Here is a 15108-nt window from a genome sequence, read left to right on the forward strand (position 1 = left end):
TTGTCTCTAGATACTTAATGAATAACCCTAGTGCAACTTTTTATGTCCATAATTCGTTACGTCGCTATGTCATTCTTCGATGCAATTCTTTCTCCGACTAACCGCGTCGCTCAACATCTGTATCCTGCTGGTTGACTACCCCCTCCGGCCTTTGAGGACGGTCAGGTATTTTACCAATGATTTCCATACCCCTAAAAGTAAACACAACCAGCGCAAGGGCTATGAAAAGAATACCGAAATTTGTCCAAGCTCCTGCTCGAAGACCTTTGAGCGACGGATCATCCCATTCCTCAACTGACCCAACATTCTGTACAGTAACGCCTCTTTCCTTTGCCATTACCGAGGACTGAATAGCTGTAGCAACAGCCAGAGAGATAGCACGACCAATCATGCCAGATGAGTTGATGAGAGCGCCGCCAACAGCTTGGTCTTCTCTAGGAAGTGCATGGGAAGTGAAGAGTGTGAGACAAGGCCAGGCTGTATCGGCACCAACGACTGAGAGAATCATAGCCCACATGCCCCAGGCAAAGTACGATGTCGTTGGGGGAATGGGCACGGCGTAGAGGACTGCTGCAATACATACAGCGACATGGCCGAAGGCGAGGATGAAGAAAGTTGGGATACGCGAAAGAAGATGGGCAGTGCAAAAGGCGACGATGAAACCACTGACACCAGTAGGGATGAATCGCAGCATCGTCTGGAGTGGTGACAAGCCCTGGTAGTCCTGGAAGTAGTAGGTAGCATAGATAAGGTAGTTGTTAAAACCACCAAAGAAGAAACCCATGATGATCATGACAGCCGTAAAGCGCCAGTTGTGAAAGATGGACACCTTGACAAGCGGAGGCCGATTCGTCTTTTGCTCAAGATACCGCTGCCAAAAGAAGAAAGCGACGATGATACCAAGCGAAACAACAATCAGGACTGGAATCCAAGGGGCAGTCCAGCCGACGACGTTACCCTCGGTGAGAGCGAAGGTGAGGGCCAAGAGACCGCAAGTGATCATAGTAGCGCCGATCCAGTCGATGGCCGCTGTCTTGGCCCGGAGGTTGTTATGCTCGGGCTGGAGCTCCGGAGGTGGAGGAGGGATGCAGAAGACGCCGGCTACAGCGATCATGCCGGCCATTATGGCGAGGGCACCGAACACCCATTTCCAACTGGCCCATTCGGCGATGAGACCTGAGACCAGATTTCCGCAGACACTGCCCAGGGGAGCACCAGCAGCTGTATATGTTAGTGAGTGTTTATAACAAGGTAAGAACATACTTACCATATGCACTAAAGGCATAGTTCTTTGCCTTTCCGGGAGGAAATGTAGTGCCCAGAATGCCAATAGCAGTCGGGACATTGGCAGCAGCGCCCTATCTCATCAGTATCGATACTTGTATATCAAGAGTATATAAACTTACCAGTCCATGAAGTCCACGGAACAAGTTAAATGCAATCTCAGTAGGAATAAAAGCATTAACGATACAACAAATCGTAACCCAGAAAGACCCCAGGATAAAGATAAGTCTCTTGCCGTAGATATCTGCTATGCGTCCCCAGAGTAGTAGAAAGCAACCAAACGTCAAGACATAGGATGAAACAACCCATTGAAGCCTCGTATCAGGAACATCCAGAGCTCGACCAATTTGGGGGAGGATGATAACTACGCTTTGACTGGAAAGGGTCTATTAACTGTTAGTGATATTGACTTATAGAGACTAAAGTACTCACGTTGAGAAAAGAAGCTCCGGTGACGGTGCAGACAAGAGCTATACAACGAGCTTTGGATAACCTCAATTCATCCTTTGAAGCCACTGATTCAGCTTCACCTTCTCCCTCGTCACGATCATTGTTTTCATCAGCAGGCCGGTCGTCGGCTCCGAAATCGGTAGGTCCTTTCTCATTCCTGTCCGAGATGTTCTTCTGCTGATCTTCAATAGGTGCTTGTGAACCAGACTCGACAGTCAAGTCTGGTCTCTTTTCATTGTTATCAGCCATGACCGAACAAGATGAATGATTCGAGAAATCGAGAATCAAAAAACATGATGCTGATTGACAGGAACAATGGGGGAATGTCCTGGTTAATATATTTCCCATACCTGGGGTACCTCCCTGCTGGCAGGCCTAACCGTCCACAGTCAAGCTCGGTTTAAACCCCCAACCCAATGAGAATTATCAATCAAATCGGCCGGGGTAAAGAAAGACTCGAAAAAAAAGATGTGGGGGAGAGAAGATGGGGAAGAGGATGGCTGCATTAATTTGATCTAAGGCGTCTAACCCGAACCGAATGACGAATTCCATTTCTGCAGTTATCCTCGGCTTACTTGCAGTATACAAGCATTTGTTCTCACAAGCCCTATTCCCCCAAATTGATTGTCAAAAATATACGAGTATTTACCAGAGGATGGATCGCATTAGCAGCGTTGCATGGTAGATCTTTCCCCCACTCATCCATCAAATATGATACGCAAAAGCCGGGTTTCATTGCCGGAGCAAGCCATCAGAAAATAGTCAATTTATACAAAGTAGATATTGCCTAATTCTATCTCAATCCAGTCATTGTCGTTTATTTCTCCTCTTTCTAGTCTGTAACTCCTCTAGTTACTAACAATTGACTGTCCTGTATGGGCTCATGGAACGGTAGCTATCGGTAGGCTCGGCTCATTGTTATACTTGACAGCAAGCAGAGTAACATGGCCAAGACATATATTTCAAAACATGGATGTCTTCATCATCGGTCAAGCTGTAGCCAATCTTATTTCCATTCAGGGATGACTGCATATTGTACCCCCAAAGCTTACAAATTCCATCATGAACCTGTTACCGACATGATCATGTTCATCTTTATATGATCATGATCATATATAACTAGGCACTCATCACTTGTAGACAAACAATCATTCCTCTCCAATAAGATTTTCTTATTTTAATTGATATCATTGGATCAAAGCCCGTATAAATGGACTTCTCAATCTCATGCCTAAGCCGAACCAATCCTATGTCCTAACCTTTGCCTTGCCTTCTCCCGTGCACGCCTTGCATTGCCTTTTTCCCCTTTGTCCTTGGAAAGAATACACATCGATCGTTAAACGAAACACGTTCATCCCAGTCTCCCAAAAAAGAAAAGCCTGTGAGTGAACAAAAAACAATCCAGCCGTTGCAGTTCAGTTGAGCCCTCTCCCTCGAATAACAACCCAATAAAAAGAACCATGTTTCATCAAAGCAAGCAAGCAAGCAATTCCTAACGGCAGGAAGTAAGAAAAATAACACGCACGCAGTCTCGTTTGTTTGTTGGTTTCGACCTGAACAAGAAAAGAGCACCAGGCCAGGCAGAATGAGAGTGGGAGTGAAACTCGAAAGTTGAAAATGAAAAGAAAAAAGACCATGGCGAAACGCCCTGCCCTTCCGTTCCGTCCTATTCCGTTTTTCTTTTCTTTGTTTTGTTTTGTGTTGCCATATGCCACCCTGATCTTCTCTTAAGGTGATTCTCGAAAAAAAGAAACAATCGTACACGTAGACACATTGAGGTGTGAGAGAGAATATTCGTTTGGCCCCACGGATGAGCCATATGCATCATGCTGATTATAACCCCTGACTCCTAATCATCGTTCATCAACCCTTTCTCCTCTCCTTTCTCCTTAAATCTTACATCCTTCTCAAGAGCCACCGGATTCGACACTGCTATTCTAGTGGTAGTTGCCTCCCCAGCCGCCGCGCTGCTGTTGCTGCTGCTGACCGCCATAGTAGCCGCTACCACCGAAGCCCTGGGCGTACGAACCATAGGGGCTGTTTCCGTGCTGGCTGGCACCGGCGTTACCACCCATGCCGTAGGCGTTGCTGCCGTGCTGCAGGTTATGGCCCTGAAGATGGCTAGGGTAAGCGCCATAGTTCTGAGGGGGTGGGAGACCAGTCTGGGCAGCAGGAGCATTAGTAGCCGACCCAGGGCGGGCGCCGCCGAGAGAAGGCGAGGGACCAGATCCAGCCTTGGAATCACCGAATGGGGGCTTCAGATCATCAGCGACAGCGTTGCCAGGCTGTCCAGGGCTGTTGAATGACTGGCCCTGGGTCTGGAAAGGAGCGCCTCCGCGAGCGAAGCTATCATGGACACTGCCGAAAGAGCTGGCGCCAAGACCAGGCTGGCTGGCAGCTTGGCTAGTGGCAACACGGCCATAATCGCCCAGACCAGAACCCAGACCACTGTCCCGATGAAGGGAAGACTGGGCGAAACCAGCGGGGGATGAGCTGTGGTCATAGGGGGCGTTGGGGGAGATGCCATAGGGCTGGCCGTACATGCCTGCCTTGCCGCCGTAAGGACCAAATCCTCCCTGACCATATCCAGAGTAGTATTGATGATAGTAGGGGTTGCTGTAGTAAGGATGGTTGTATCCAGAGTACTGGCCATGTGACTGGGGTTGAGAGCCTTGGCCAGGCTGCTGAGCCTGAGCAGGCTGTTGGGCCTGTTGCTGCTGAGCCTGAGTAGTAGGGTTGGGAGTGCTGTTGCCGCTGTTCTGGGCATCCGCGGCACTTCCACCGAATCGCTGCTGGTTGTGCAGACCACTCTGGGGATATTGGCTAAGGTTGTCTGCTTGAGAAGCTCCATAGGCACCAAAGGGTCGCTGAGAGGCAGTGGCATCTGGGCCCTGTCCTCCCTGCTGGCCAAATTGCTGGCCGTAGTAGTTGTAGGGGTTTCGGTCGGATTGGTTCGCGGTGTAGTAAGAAGCGTAGTCGGTAGGCGCAGAGCTGAAAGCGCCGCCAGGCTGTTGTGCCTGGGATGTTTGGGAGGAGAAGTTGTCGAAGGGAGGTTGAGAAGAGGGGGTGCTCTGCTGGTTGAAAGGATCCAATGGCTTCTGAGCGGCCATGGGGTCCTGAGCACCAGCTTGACCAAAGCGGCCGTATTGCTGAGCGCTCGAAGCAGGAACTTGGCCAGGCATCTGAGCCTGAGCCTGAGCCTGAACCTGGGATTGAGCAGAAGGAACTGTAACCTGGTCAGCAAACAAACGGAACGGCGAACTTGAAAACAAGGTCGTACCAGTGGGGGCCGCAATCGGGGCAACCGCAGGGGCGGGCTTCTGAGCAAATGAGTCGGGTACGCCAGCTTGAGTGGCAGGAGGAAGCGATGTGCGAGGGTGAGTGACAGGTGAGTCGGCTGGAGGTTGAGCTCTGGTCTCTGGCTCCTCTCGGTCACCATCAATGTCTTCATCCCCGTTCAGGCTGAAAGCTCCAAACTGAACGGCAGCACGGTCAACCTCACGGTTACCAGGCATGCGTACAGCTTCCTCCTGGTCGAGGACACGTCGCTGGTGATGGTGGCTAGGAACGCGGGTAGTTCGCTCAGCAGTAGCCTTGGCGGCAGTTGCGGCGAATCCGCTGGGAGGAGCGTGATGCTGCTGCTGGGCAGCCGAGATAGGTGTAGCATTAACACTGGCAGGGTTCTGTCGAGGATCCCAAGAGTCAGCCGTGGTGCTTGCGACAGTACCTTCCGGAGGCGGTTTGGATTCGTCAACAACCTGTTCAAGATTTGATTCGGTAAGCTCATCCTTGGAGGGGGGGAGAGCAACCTCGGGCTCTACGCTAACTTGAGGAACTTCGGCAGGAGTAACGGTATCGGCAACGGGCGTAGTCTCATCAGTTTCGTCGGCGGGGGCAGGGGCGGTTTCGGGCTCGGGCTCGGGCACAGCCTCAGGCTCGGGTTCGAGAGGTTCGGGGGCAGACTCAGGTTCAGCAGGTTCAGCAGCTGGCTGAGGAGCGGCGGGAGCTTCCTTAGGCTTAGGCGGGGCCTTGGGAGGAGCCGACTGTCGCAGCATGCTTGCCCAGGTCTTTACTGCGGGAGCAGCAGGCTTGGGTGCCTCAACAGTCGCAGAGAGGGAAGGTTGTTCAGGAAGGGCCTCCTTCTCCTCCGAGGTGCCCACCTTGGGTTCCTTAGTGCCCCAGACAGATGACTCCTCTGTAGGAATAGACAAGGCAGCGTTCTCCTTGGGTCCAGCTCCGTTGGTAGGAGCAGCAGCAGGGCGGCCACGTGTGCTACGACCTCCTCGATCCGTAGCTCGGCCTCGACCGCGACCTCCCTCAGATGCACCTCGACCACCACGAGCGGCCCGGGGCCCAGTAGATGTCGCGTCGTTCGAAGGAGTAGGAGCTTGGTCCTTAGCCTTAGCTCGAGAAGCCTTCTTAGGCTTTGAAACTTCACCCCATTGCGAAACGGTACCTAGAGAAGAGCATGTGTCAGTAGCACAATTAGAGAGTATGAGGTCATGGAGGGGGCAATCGACGCGCAGCTATCTCAGCAGCTCGTGGATGTATGTGTAGCCTGAGCGCGAGGGGTGGACTGAGGTCGATTGTGGATAAAAAGCCTGACATACCCTCAGCGATACGGGTGACGGCTTCGTTCTCGTCGCCGTCGGTTTCCTGAAGAGCAAAAAGGACATCGGCCTCAGACCAGTCGGGGAACATCTCCCGGATCACTGAAGTCTTCTCGCCGTATTGCTTTCGAAGCTCGCCAAAATCGCCTTCATCTTCGAATGCACCCTGAGAATCAGCGGTGCTATGGTCGGGCTTGTCGCCATTGGTTCGTCGGCCGCCGCGACCGGCGAAACCTCCTCTACCACCGCGGCCAGAGCCTCTGCCGCGCGAGGCGGACGTCCGTGAAGTCGCTTCGGACATTAGATGGGTTGTGGTTGATTATGTTGTGTGTGCGTGTGCGTGAAGTCAACGTTGTGCGGGAGGAGAGCTATGGAGGCTCAAAGTGTGGAGAGGGAAACAATGGAAGAAAAAAGGTAGTGACCTGTCAGCTGTCCTCTGAAGGAGCAACAGGCAGGTTGAGTATCCGTAGTCGACAGATGAGGGCGTCGATGGGAAGGAGAGGTCAAATGATGGAGAAAGAGTTAAAGGTTAGAAAGGTTAGGTTTGGTGCTAGGTCAAAGGGAGAGAGGAAGAGGAGACGACAGGATAAGACGAGGTTTTCCCCAGAAGCAAGAACCTTGAGGTGGGCTTTAGCTCGACCTTCAGGGCATCCGATCAGTGGCAGTGGAGGAGGTTACGAAGGCTTTGCCTCTAGCGCCTTGCCCGCACCCCAGTTCAGCCTTTGGTGTTCCTCCTTCAGGCTTGTCAACCCCTGAAAGACACTCTGACTGCACTATTTCCCAGCTCTCTTACAGCGGGTGGCTCACGATGCACTGACTGGACGGGCTCAAATTGGTTCATCCAATTGCAAACGTCCGACGTCGACACTTTGCCCTGGCCGGAAGCAGATCGCCCTAAACATTGGAGACTGTTTGCCAGGTGGCGTCCAGTCCCTCAACGGCATGGCCGTAAGTACAGCTACATGATTCACGTCTTCTGTCCTTAGCCGTTCTCGTGTCACTCGGTACCTCGAACTTTAGAGAGACAGATGCCTTCCCTTGGTCGCTTAGCCCCAAATCCAACCAAGGATCATGAAGCTCGCCGTGTTCGGGCCCCTGCGAGTAGCCCACACGAGCACGTAACAAAGAATCGCACTTGGATATGGATGCTGGAGAAGGACGTCACATTCGCTCTCCAGGGACAGGGACGTGCCTATCAAGTGCTTCATGCGGAGAGCCAAACATGCCCTCGACAATAGTCTATGCAATCCAATGCATGCCTAGATGGACGCTCCCATCACCGCTCTTTTCTCTGCTGTGCTCAAATCTGATTAAAAACGCAATTGGCGGTTACACAGGCCACCTCTCCGGCGCCTTCTCGTCAATACAGCATCTTTGCTTGTTTGAGGCTGCGGCACCTGAAAGTTCGCCTGTCAGCGTTCACGCTCATGGTTCCATGTGTGAGGCTGGCTGGCTGCTGTCAGGTACCCTTTTAAAGATCTATGTACTGGTACTTCTGCAACCATCTATCAAGCCCGTGAAAAGAAGAGGCTAGATCTCAATCGAAGTCTTGATACACCAGCGGACAGGCCATTAATTCAAGCCAGGGGGCTGCTGCAACCCTTAGCAGTCTTAGCGCAGCTGGATCCACCCAAGCTCCCTCCTTGGTTTGGATAACATCGATTGATATTCACGTCCAATCCTTTCAAACCTTTTCCAGGGTATCGGGATAGAGACGTTAGTAATGCTGATTGATAGCATTTGCTCTTTAGCTTGTCGTAGCCAATTGATAAAACCACTCAGTAAGAGTTCCAGAATTGATGGATAACATCTGAGTCGTCGGTTGCCTAGGTAGGCTCAGCCACCCGAGGCTCAACCCCTCACATCACATGACCCATGAACGAGTCCCGCTTTGTGGCTTGTCTCGTTCGACGATGGCATCATGCCAGGTCCAATTCGAGGACGCATGACCAAAGCACATCAACCATAACCCCGCCCTTTGCGACGTACGTGACGATCTGTTGAACCACCATCGTATCGGCTTCTCCTAGGGCAGGGCTTACCATCGATATCTCTACCTGCTCACCTCAATTGTCCTCTTGCCCGTCATGTTTACCACCAAGTCGGTTCAGTCGCTTAAGAACCTATTCGCATCATATCACGAACCCCTACCCTTGTCGAAACAACAGTCTCAGAAGCTTCTTGACGGTCTCAAGACATCCTTTCGAAAGCAACTTGATCGCGAATATGGAGAGAGCTCCAATAGTCCAGCCCAGCCTGCTGCGAAATCCGTTGATCCAACAAATCCTGCCCGACTATCAGCTGCGAATCTTCATTTGAAAGATATTCTGGCCAACCCGCTATTCAGCTACAATAAAGATGTCAAATCAACATTCCCTACAAGTCTATCACCTCCCGCTCTAGCAACACCAACGCGTGATCCAATAGAAGTTTTCGACCATGCTGTAGCTCGAGGATTGATGACACCCAAGGCTGCAATCGGTTGCATGCACGCCAAGGCAAAGCAACTTCAGGCACAAGAAGCCGGTCTGGCAGGTCTCGCTACATCAGGTGTATCGGGACGTGTTATAAGATGGCTTCGGTCATGTGGCGCCGAGCAGGACTTGCGATTTATGGACAATCAGGCTTTTATCCGTACACTGGCCCCGTTCCTAGTGGCAGAGGGTATGGAGGAGGTTGCTTGGGAATGGCTTGTGCGGACAGTCAATGACACATCTGGAAACTTGCCAAAGGAAAAGCGCCTCAAGAGAGCATCCTATCTACTCGGAGAACTTGTCAAGACAAAGTGTCAGCCCCAGTATGGCAACCTTGATTCAGGCATCTCCACCATGTTGCAAGCGCAGCAATTGTTTAAGACCAGCCCCTTACTCTCGGATCTTCTGGTTTCCTCATGGCGTTCTGTATCATGGTTCTCCACCGTCGAGTCTTACAGTCGACCCGCGCCATCCGAAGAGCTCTTTGATGCTCATATTGCTACGGCTGATCGCCTACCTCAGCCCTTCCTTTTGGAACGTGCTCACCTTCACCTCTACCACCCAACACATCCTGACCATCTTCCTGCGCTCAACTTCTTCAAAGATAAGGAAAGACTTCGAAAATTGGTCACTACTATTGGGCCTAAGAAGGCAAAGCCTGCAAAATTGAGCACTGTATCGTGGCTTGCTTTTCTGGGACACGATACGGTCAATCACTTGTCTCAGTCTGGTAGAACTCAAGAAGCCCAGGGTGTCACAGAGTTACTACAGGCAGAAGTGGCCAGCCTCTTCAACAACAACAAATTGGAGCCAGCTCTGGAATAACGGAAGACTTAGGGCTACACGCCCGATTTACTCTCAACATGATTTTGTTTTCTACCAGCCTGTGGAAGAGATGAAGATGAGGCGGGGTATTCTATCGCCAATTTGGCATTAGACCTTCACAAATTTGATTATGTATATACGATATTGGAATTATGGCGATACATAGGGAGTTGGACATAGCGATACCACGATCCAGGTCAAAGGGACTTTCAAGCATTTTTTTATTTTTTTTTGGGAAACAATACAATGGGAATTTATCATTATTCAAACAGACTTAAATCATTGCCGTGCTTTTGTGTCATGGTATCTATCGTTGTAAGATTGCAAATCAATCTATATGTCTTATTATTCAATCAGATTCGCTCTCTGTGCCCTTGGGTGAAAAGCCTTGGAACTCCTCCTCGTCATCGTCATCTTCGGCGGCATCGTCGTCGTCGTCGTCGTCCTCTTCGACCTCAAAAGCACCAGAGATGTCCCACCTGTCACCCTTGGCACTCTTGCTGATATACTTGACGAACTTGAGAGCGCCGCTGTCACGCATGACAATAGTCATCTTGTTCCAAGTGGGAGCCTGGAAGAAGAGGATGTTGTCATCATCGTCACCGCCTGTCTTGTACACGGCTGCGTCCTCGTCGGCATCATCATCGCCTGACATGAAGATTTCTTGTCCACCGACTTCTGGAACCTCCTCTTCCTCCTTTTTCTTCTTCTCGACAGCCTTGGCTTTACCCTTGCCCTTGCCCTTAACGTCCTTGCCATTCTGCTCCTCGGCTTCCTCTTCGGGGTCCTCTTCCTCATCCTCGCCCCAACCATTGGTGGGTGTGAAACCAAGGTTGATTTCGACACGTGCTTTGCCCTCATGACCAGTCGCAAGAGTGTAGTCTAGGCCACGACGGAAACGACGAGCAAGAAGGTCTGCGCTCTCAACGGTGGTCTTGGTGGCCATCTGGAGCCACTGGCGGAATTGTCGACTTGGCAGGAAGATATCGAGAAGCTCGGTAATGGGCGACTCCTCCTGAGATGTGCGAAGCTGATCAGGTCCGCTAGGCTGTTGGTACATGTATCGAGCCTTGTGGGGAGGCTTGGCCACCCGCCATGGGGAGGTCTTTTCTATTGTAGGTGTATCTTCCGGTACAGGCTTCTTCTCCTCGGCCTCAACATAGTCCCTGAGGCGCTTGGCAAACTTCTTACCCAGGATGTCTGGTAGAGTAATCTCGAACATCTCGTTGAAAGTTTCTGAAATCTCTTCCAGAGCATCTGGGACCAGGTATGCGGGGGAGATGTACTTGAGCAGAAACTCGAGGTCCGCCTCATCAAAGCCTTGGCTGGCTTGTGACTTATCGACCTTCATAACCTGAGGTTGAGGCATATCGTACTGAGCAGGGTTGCCCTGGAGCTGCATCAAGCCGCTGTTTTTGGCATTTCTCTCCTCCTCACCCTTGATATAGCCATCCTCTCCGATCTGGGGAATATGGAACCATCCGCTGATAGCCATACGAATGCGACCGCCTTCCTTCTCGAGCTGCTTCTTGGTCTCGGCGCGGTAAACCTCTTCCACATCATGGAAACTCTCGCCAGGCTGGACAGCGAAGAAGCTCAGCTGGTTCCATGCTGGTGGGATAACCTTTGAAACATCAGGAAGCGGTGTCTTTGCGACCTCACCGTCCTTATCCTTAATTTCCTGGACAGGGAACAGACGGAGTGCGCCACCCCATTCAGGCTTCCAAGGCGTGTCGGGGTCGACAAGGTAGAGGATGTAGCTGACGCGACGACTGCCGATGACATCGTCATGACAGAGCAGGTAGCAGCCGGGAGTATAGATGTTGATGGCCATGTCTGTCTTGCGACCGCTCAGTGGGCCACAGTCTGTGATGTGGGAAACATAGTTGCGGAAGGACTCAGAGTAGATGGCGTCGCGAAGCTTAAGGAGCGAAGGCAGCTTGGCCAAAGACTCGTCATCCAATCCATCGAGGTTGGCAAGATCTCCAGACTGGTGGATCTTGTAAATATCGGTCTCCTTGGGTGTGAACTCGACGTTGGCTTTGATCTCACTGCGCACCGATCGAAGGAGGGAATCGTCGACTAGGCCATTGATGACGGCGTGCTTGTAGGGTTCCGATTGAGCATACTGCTCCGTGTACGAGTTAAGGACCTTTTGGTCGAAAAGGCCAGCGCGAAATCGCTTCTGGGCTTCCTCAGCGCCGAGAGCTAAAATTCGTTAGTAGAAGCTTGCGAAACGGTGCCATTGACAATGCTCACAAGGCTTTGACTTTTTCTTGTTGGCCTTGGAGGCACCAGCAGCAGCTCCCGCTTTTCTCTTCATGATGACTCGCGCAATTGAATTGGAACTGAGAGGTTGTGCGAGAGAAAGAGGGTTGCTGCTGGAAAGAAATTCAGGATGCGAGAAAAGGTATTGGTGGTTGTGCAAGCGACGTCGCAAAGAATGGGCTGACGTCGCCAATCTTCTGAAATTTTTGGTTCCGAAAATCGACCCATCCTCAACTTTAGGACCGCCATGAACCCTGCCAATGATCAACGGTAAGAGACTAATGCCACAAAATTTTGTTCAATTATTTGAATTTCTTACATATTATTCAAGCTTCTATTACTCAATTGACTTCTATCATGTCTCAGGTTGCACACATTTCTCCTGTTTCTCGACCAGCTCCTCATGAAGAGCTATAGGCGCTAAGATGAGCAGCCATGATGATGGGGCCGATAGTGGACCTCGTTCGATCACTAGCTGGAGCAACATGATAGCATAGAGCCATACAGTATGCGTAGCATGTATGCAAGTAGGCGCTCCTGAAAGTTTGATCAAATAGCAGTCGTCCAGAATACCAAAAAGAGACACACACTGAGACTTTACAGGACGCAGCATAAGATTCATTGTAACATCGTTTAGAATTATGCGCCCAGCTTCGCGCTCATAATATCACTGCAACCCCACCATCTCAGAGCGACGTAGGACGACGAGAAGCACTGAGCCAAGATGTTAGAAACTGGGATACGCGGGCATCTCTTCAGAGCTTCCAAAAATCGACTTTTCACATGTTCATTCATCTCTCATCATGTCATTGCTAAACTCCTGTCTATATACTTTCGCAATATGTCATCGTATAAACTTACTTCGCATTTCGAGCATCAACCGACTGGCGCAGCTGGGCGATAACCTCAGAGGGGTCGTTGGCTCCGAAAACAGCACTTCCTGCCACAATGACATTGGCACCAGCGTCGGCAGCTTCGTCGATTGTCTTGGGTCCGATACCACCGTCGACTTCGATGTTGAGCTCGGGGTACTTCTCGCGCAAGGCTTGGACCTTGGGCAACTCAGATGCCATAAACTTTTGGCCACCGAAGCCGGGGTAAACGGTCATGACAAGAACCATCTATCTTTTGCGTCAGCATGATAAGGTCCGTGTTAACATCAAGCACACTTACATCGGGTCTCTCCTTCTCCTCACTGTTCTCCAAAATCTCCCACAACACATCGACGGAAGTATCGGGCTTGATAGCAATACCAGCCAGTAGACCTTGGTCGTGGATATATCGGATAAGGGCCTTGGGGTTGGTCTTTTCGTCGGTCTGGTCCTCGGGGTTCTCGGCAGCGCTGGAGAAGGCGGCTTCGTAGTGGAAGCAGTAAAGGTTGCAGCCAGCCTTCTTGAACTCCTTGACCCATTTCTTAGGCTATATCCCCCGCGTAAGCTTCTATTGCTTCTTGTGTCCGTATTCGTGAAGCAATGCCTACCTCTGCAATCATCATATGACAATCAAAGGTGCCCCGGCCGTGGGCCTCAGTGGGCTGATCGACGTGACCTCGGATGGCCGCAACGACGGGAGGGCCGAAGGTGATGTTGGGAACAAAGTGACCGTCCCTGTCAAGTCAGTACGGTACTAATTGCTTTGTCGTTGGGTTGTAACGTACATGATGTCGACATGGAGCCAGTCTGCGCCCTGCTTCATGGTGCGGGCACAGTCATGGCCGAGCTGAGCAAAGTCAGCCGACAGGATAGAGGGAGCGATGATTGTCTTGGGAGCCATTGTTGAAGGTATGCGGTCAACAAAAGTGTAAAAGATTCACGTATGATGGTGGAGAGAGATTTGGACCATTCTTCTAGAGAGCTCTTGCATGGTGGGGTTGTTCTCGCTGCTCACCGTTTTCCAGTGACGTTGTTAGTGGGGTCATTGGCCAGGGCGTTTTCGTTTATCAAAGAGCACCTCATCCATCTTCAACGGAACCCGCTTTATATTCAGGGGCTCAGGATCAACATTTAAAAGAGCTATTGCTCCGCTCTTCTACTGAAGAGCCGACAACCAATAGTTAGTGATCGACCAACCTCAAATGGTGGTTACGGTGTAAACACTTCGAATCATTGCTGTCGATACCATGCGATGGGAGACTTAACGCATCTCATTTGAAGAAAGTAAATCGAATAGCCGATAGGTATCTAGGTAGCTAGGCAAACCTTCAAGTTAAGGTCGCCCAGCTGTAAATCATCGCCAACAATGACGGCCCTGCGGCAACCGCGTTGATAGTACACGGTTTCAAACTCCCATAGCTCTCCATGCCTTGGAACGAATAGAAAAGCAGTCAGCGGCTTTACTGGTAGCCCATTACCATTACGCGCCTCCTCCTAACAAAACGGCAAATACTCAGATGCGAACCAATCCTCGACAGCTTTTTACAGAGCAAAGAGCATAGCCATCGCGACACCGAAGATACCGGCGGCGCCCTCACGAGCACCAGCATTGGTGTCAGCGCTGTTGGAGTCGCCAGTGGAAGAGGCGCTGGCAGCGCTTGAAGTAGAGGTTGTAGCACCAGTTGTGCTAGAGGCGCTGCCAGAAGCGGCGCTCTTGTCGCACTTCACATCGTCGGGGAGGTCTTTCACGCCGGCGGTCGAGCAGATCTGCTTGGCGTACTTGACAGCGGCATCCTTGCCCTCGGTGTCGCACTTCTCCTCAAGACAGCAGGCGATTCCGGAGAGGAAGTTCTGGTTGCTGCAGATGCACTTGATGTCGAGCTGGCCGCATCCAGCGACGCCGCCGCCAGTGGTGTACTGGTCAACACAGGGTTGCTAAAGAGACAAAACGCATATTAGCATGACTTTGCATGTGGCAAGATCCGATGTGGTGGTCACCAGCAGACGGAGGAGAGTTTGCGACATACAGCGCACTTGGGGAGCTTCTCTTGCTGAGCGGCAACAAGGCCAGCGAGGACAACGGAGGTGAAAACAGACAGCTTCATGTTGATTATTTGGTAGTGAATGGATTGATGGTTAGAAAGAATAAAAGATGCAAGAGATTGAAAGAGAGTTATAATGTAAATGATTCAGAACGCGCGACTGGGGTTTAAAAGATTCCTATCCCCCTCTCCCTTTTAAGAGAGTTCCTTCTCAAACTAAATAAGCTTACGGACTGTGCCAGGGCCTAGTTACATTAAATCTAGGTGCGTAGGACAGCCCAGC

The 15108-nt window shown here is 51.1% G+C and overlaps 5 protein-coding genes across 5 annotated transcripts; 1 reads left to right on the forward strand and 4 right to left on the reverse strand.

Moving 5' to 3' along the window:
• Positions 1-97: 97 nt before the first annotated feature.
• On the reverse strand, positions 98-1983 carry B0J16DRAFT_352070 (major facilitator superfamily domain-containing protein; the record flags this gene model as incomplete). The annotated part of the gene is made up of 4 exons (XM_046129245.1): positions 98-1221; positions 1268-1358; positions 1407-1670; positions 1717-1983. 4 exons carry the CDS (start codon positions 1981-1983, stop codon positions 98-100), a joined length of 1746 nt encoding a protein of 581 aa, XP_045988468.1.
• Positions 1984-3671: 1688 nt separating this feature from the next.
• B0J16DRAFT_313175 (uncharacterized protein) lies at positions 3672-6645 on the reverse strand (the record flags this gene model as incomplete). The annotated part of the gene is made up of 3 exons (XM_046125110.1): positions 3672-4960; positions 5015-6190; positions 6345-6645. 3 exons carry the CDS (start codon positions 6643-6645, stop codon positions 3672-3674), a joined length of 2766 nt encoding a protein of 921 aa, XP_045988469.1.
• Positions 6646-8134: 1489 nt separating this feature from the next.
• On the forward strand, positions 8135-9915 carry B0J16DRAFT_326770 (uncharacterized protein). The gene has a single exon (XM_046126044.1). The coding sequence runs from the start codon at positions 8432-8434 to the stop codon at positions 9641-9643; it is 1212 nt and encodes a 403-aa protein (XP_045988470.1). The 5' UTR covers positions 8135-8431; the 3' UTR covers positions 9644-9915.
• A 77-nt stretch (positions 9916-9992) lies between these two features.
• B0J16DRAFT_313177 (Oxoglutarate and iron-dependent oxygenase degradation C-term-domain-containing protein) lies at positions 9993-13684 on the reverse strand (the record flags this gene model as incomplete). Its single annotated transcript, XM_046125111.1, has 6 exons — positions 9993-11851; positions 11903-12189; positions 12773-13032; positions 13085-13330; positions 13392-13518; positions 13569-13684. The coding sequence occupies 6 exons, from the start codon at positions 13682-13684 to the stop codon at positions 9993-9995; spliced, it is 2895 nt and encodes a 964-aa protein (XP_045988471.1).
• A 641-nt stretch (positions 13685-14325) lies between these two features.
• On the reverse strand, positions 14326-14888 carry B0J16DRAFT_377295 (uncharacterized protein; the record flags this gene model as incomplete). The annotated part of the gene is made up of 2 exons (XM_046130831.1): positions 14326-14718; positions 14811-14888. 2 exons carry the CDS (start codon positions 14886-14888, stop codon positions 14326-14328), a joined length of 471 nt encoding a protein of 156 aa, XP_045988472.1.
• Positions 14889-15108: the final 220 nt, after the last annotated feature.

Source organism: Fusarium flagelliforme (genome assembly GCF_020744385.1).
Source record: "Fusarium flagelliforme strain FIESC 12 MPI-CAGE-AA-0113 chromosome Unknown B0J16scaffold_1, whole genome shotgun sequence".
In the NCBI taxonomy this organism is placed as follows: Eukaryota; Fungi; Ascomycota; class Sordariomycetes; order Hypocreales; family Nectriaceae; genus Fusarium; species Fusarium flagelliforme.

Excerpts from the sequence above, each read along its gene's own strand:
- B0J16DRAFT_326770 (XM_046126044.1), top strand. The coding sequence starts at position 8,432 with ATGTTTACCACCAAGTCGGTTCAGTCGCTTAAGAACCTATTCGCATCA.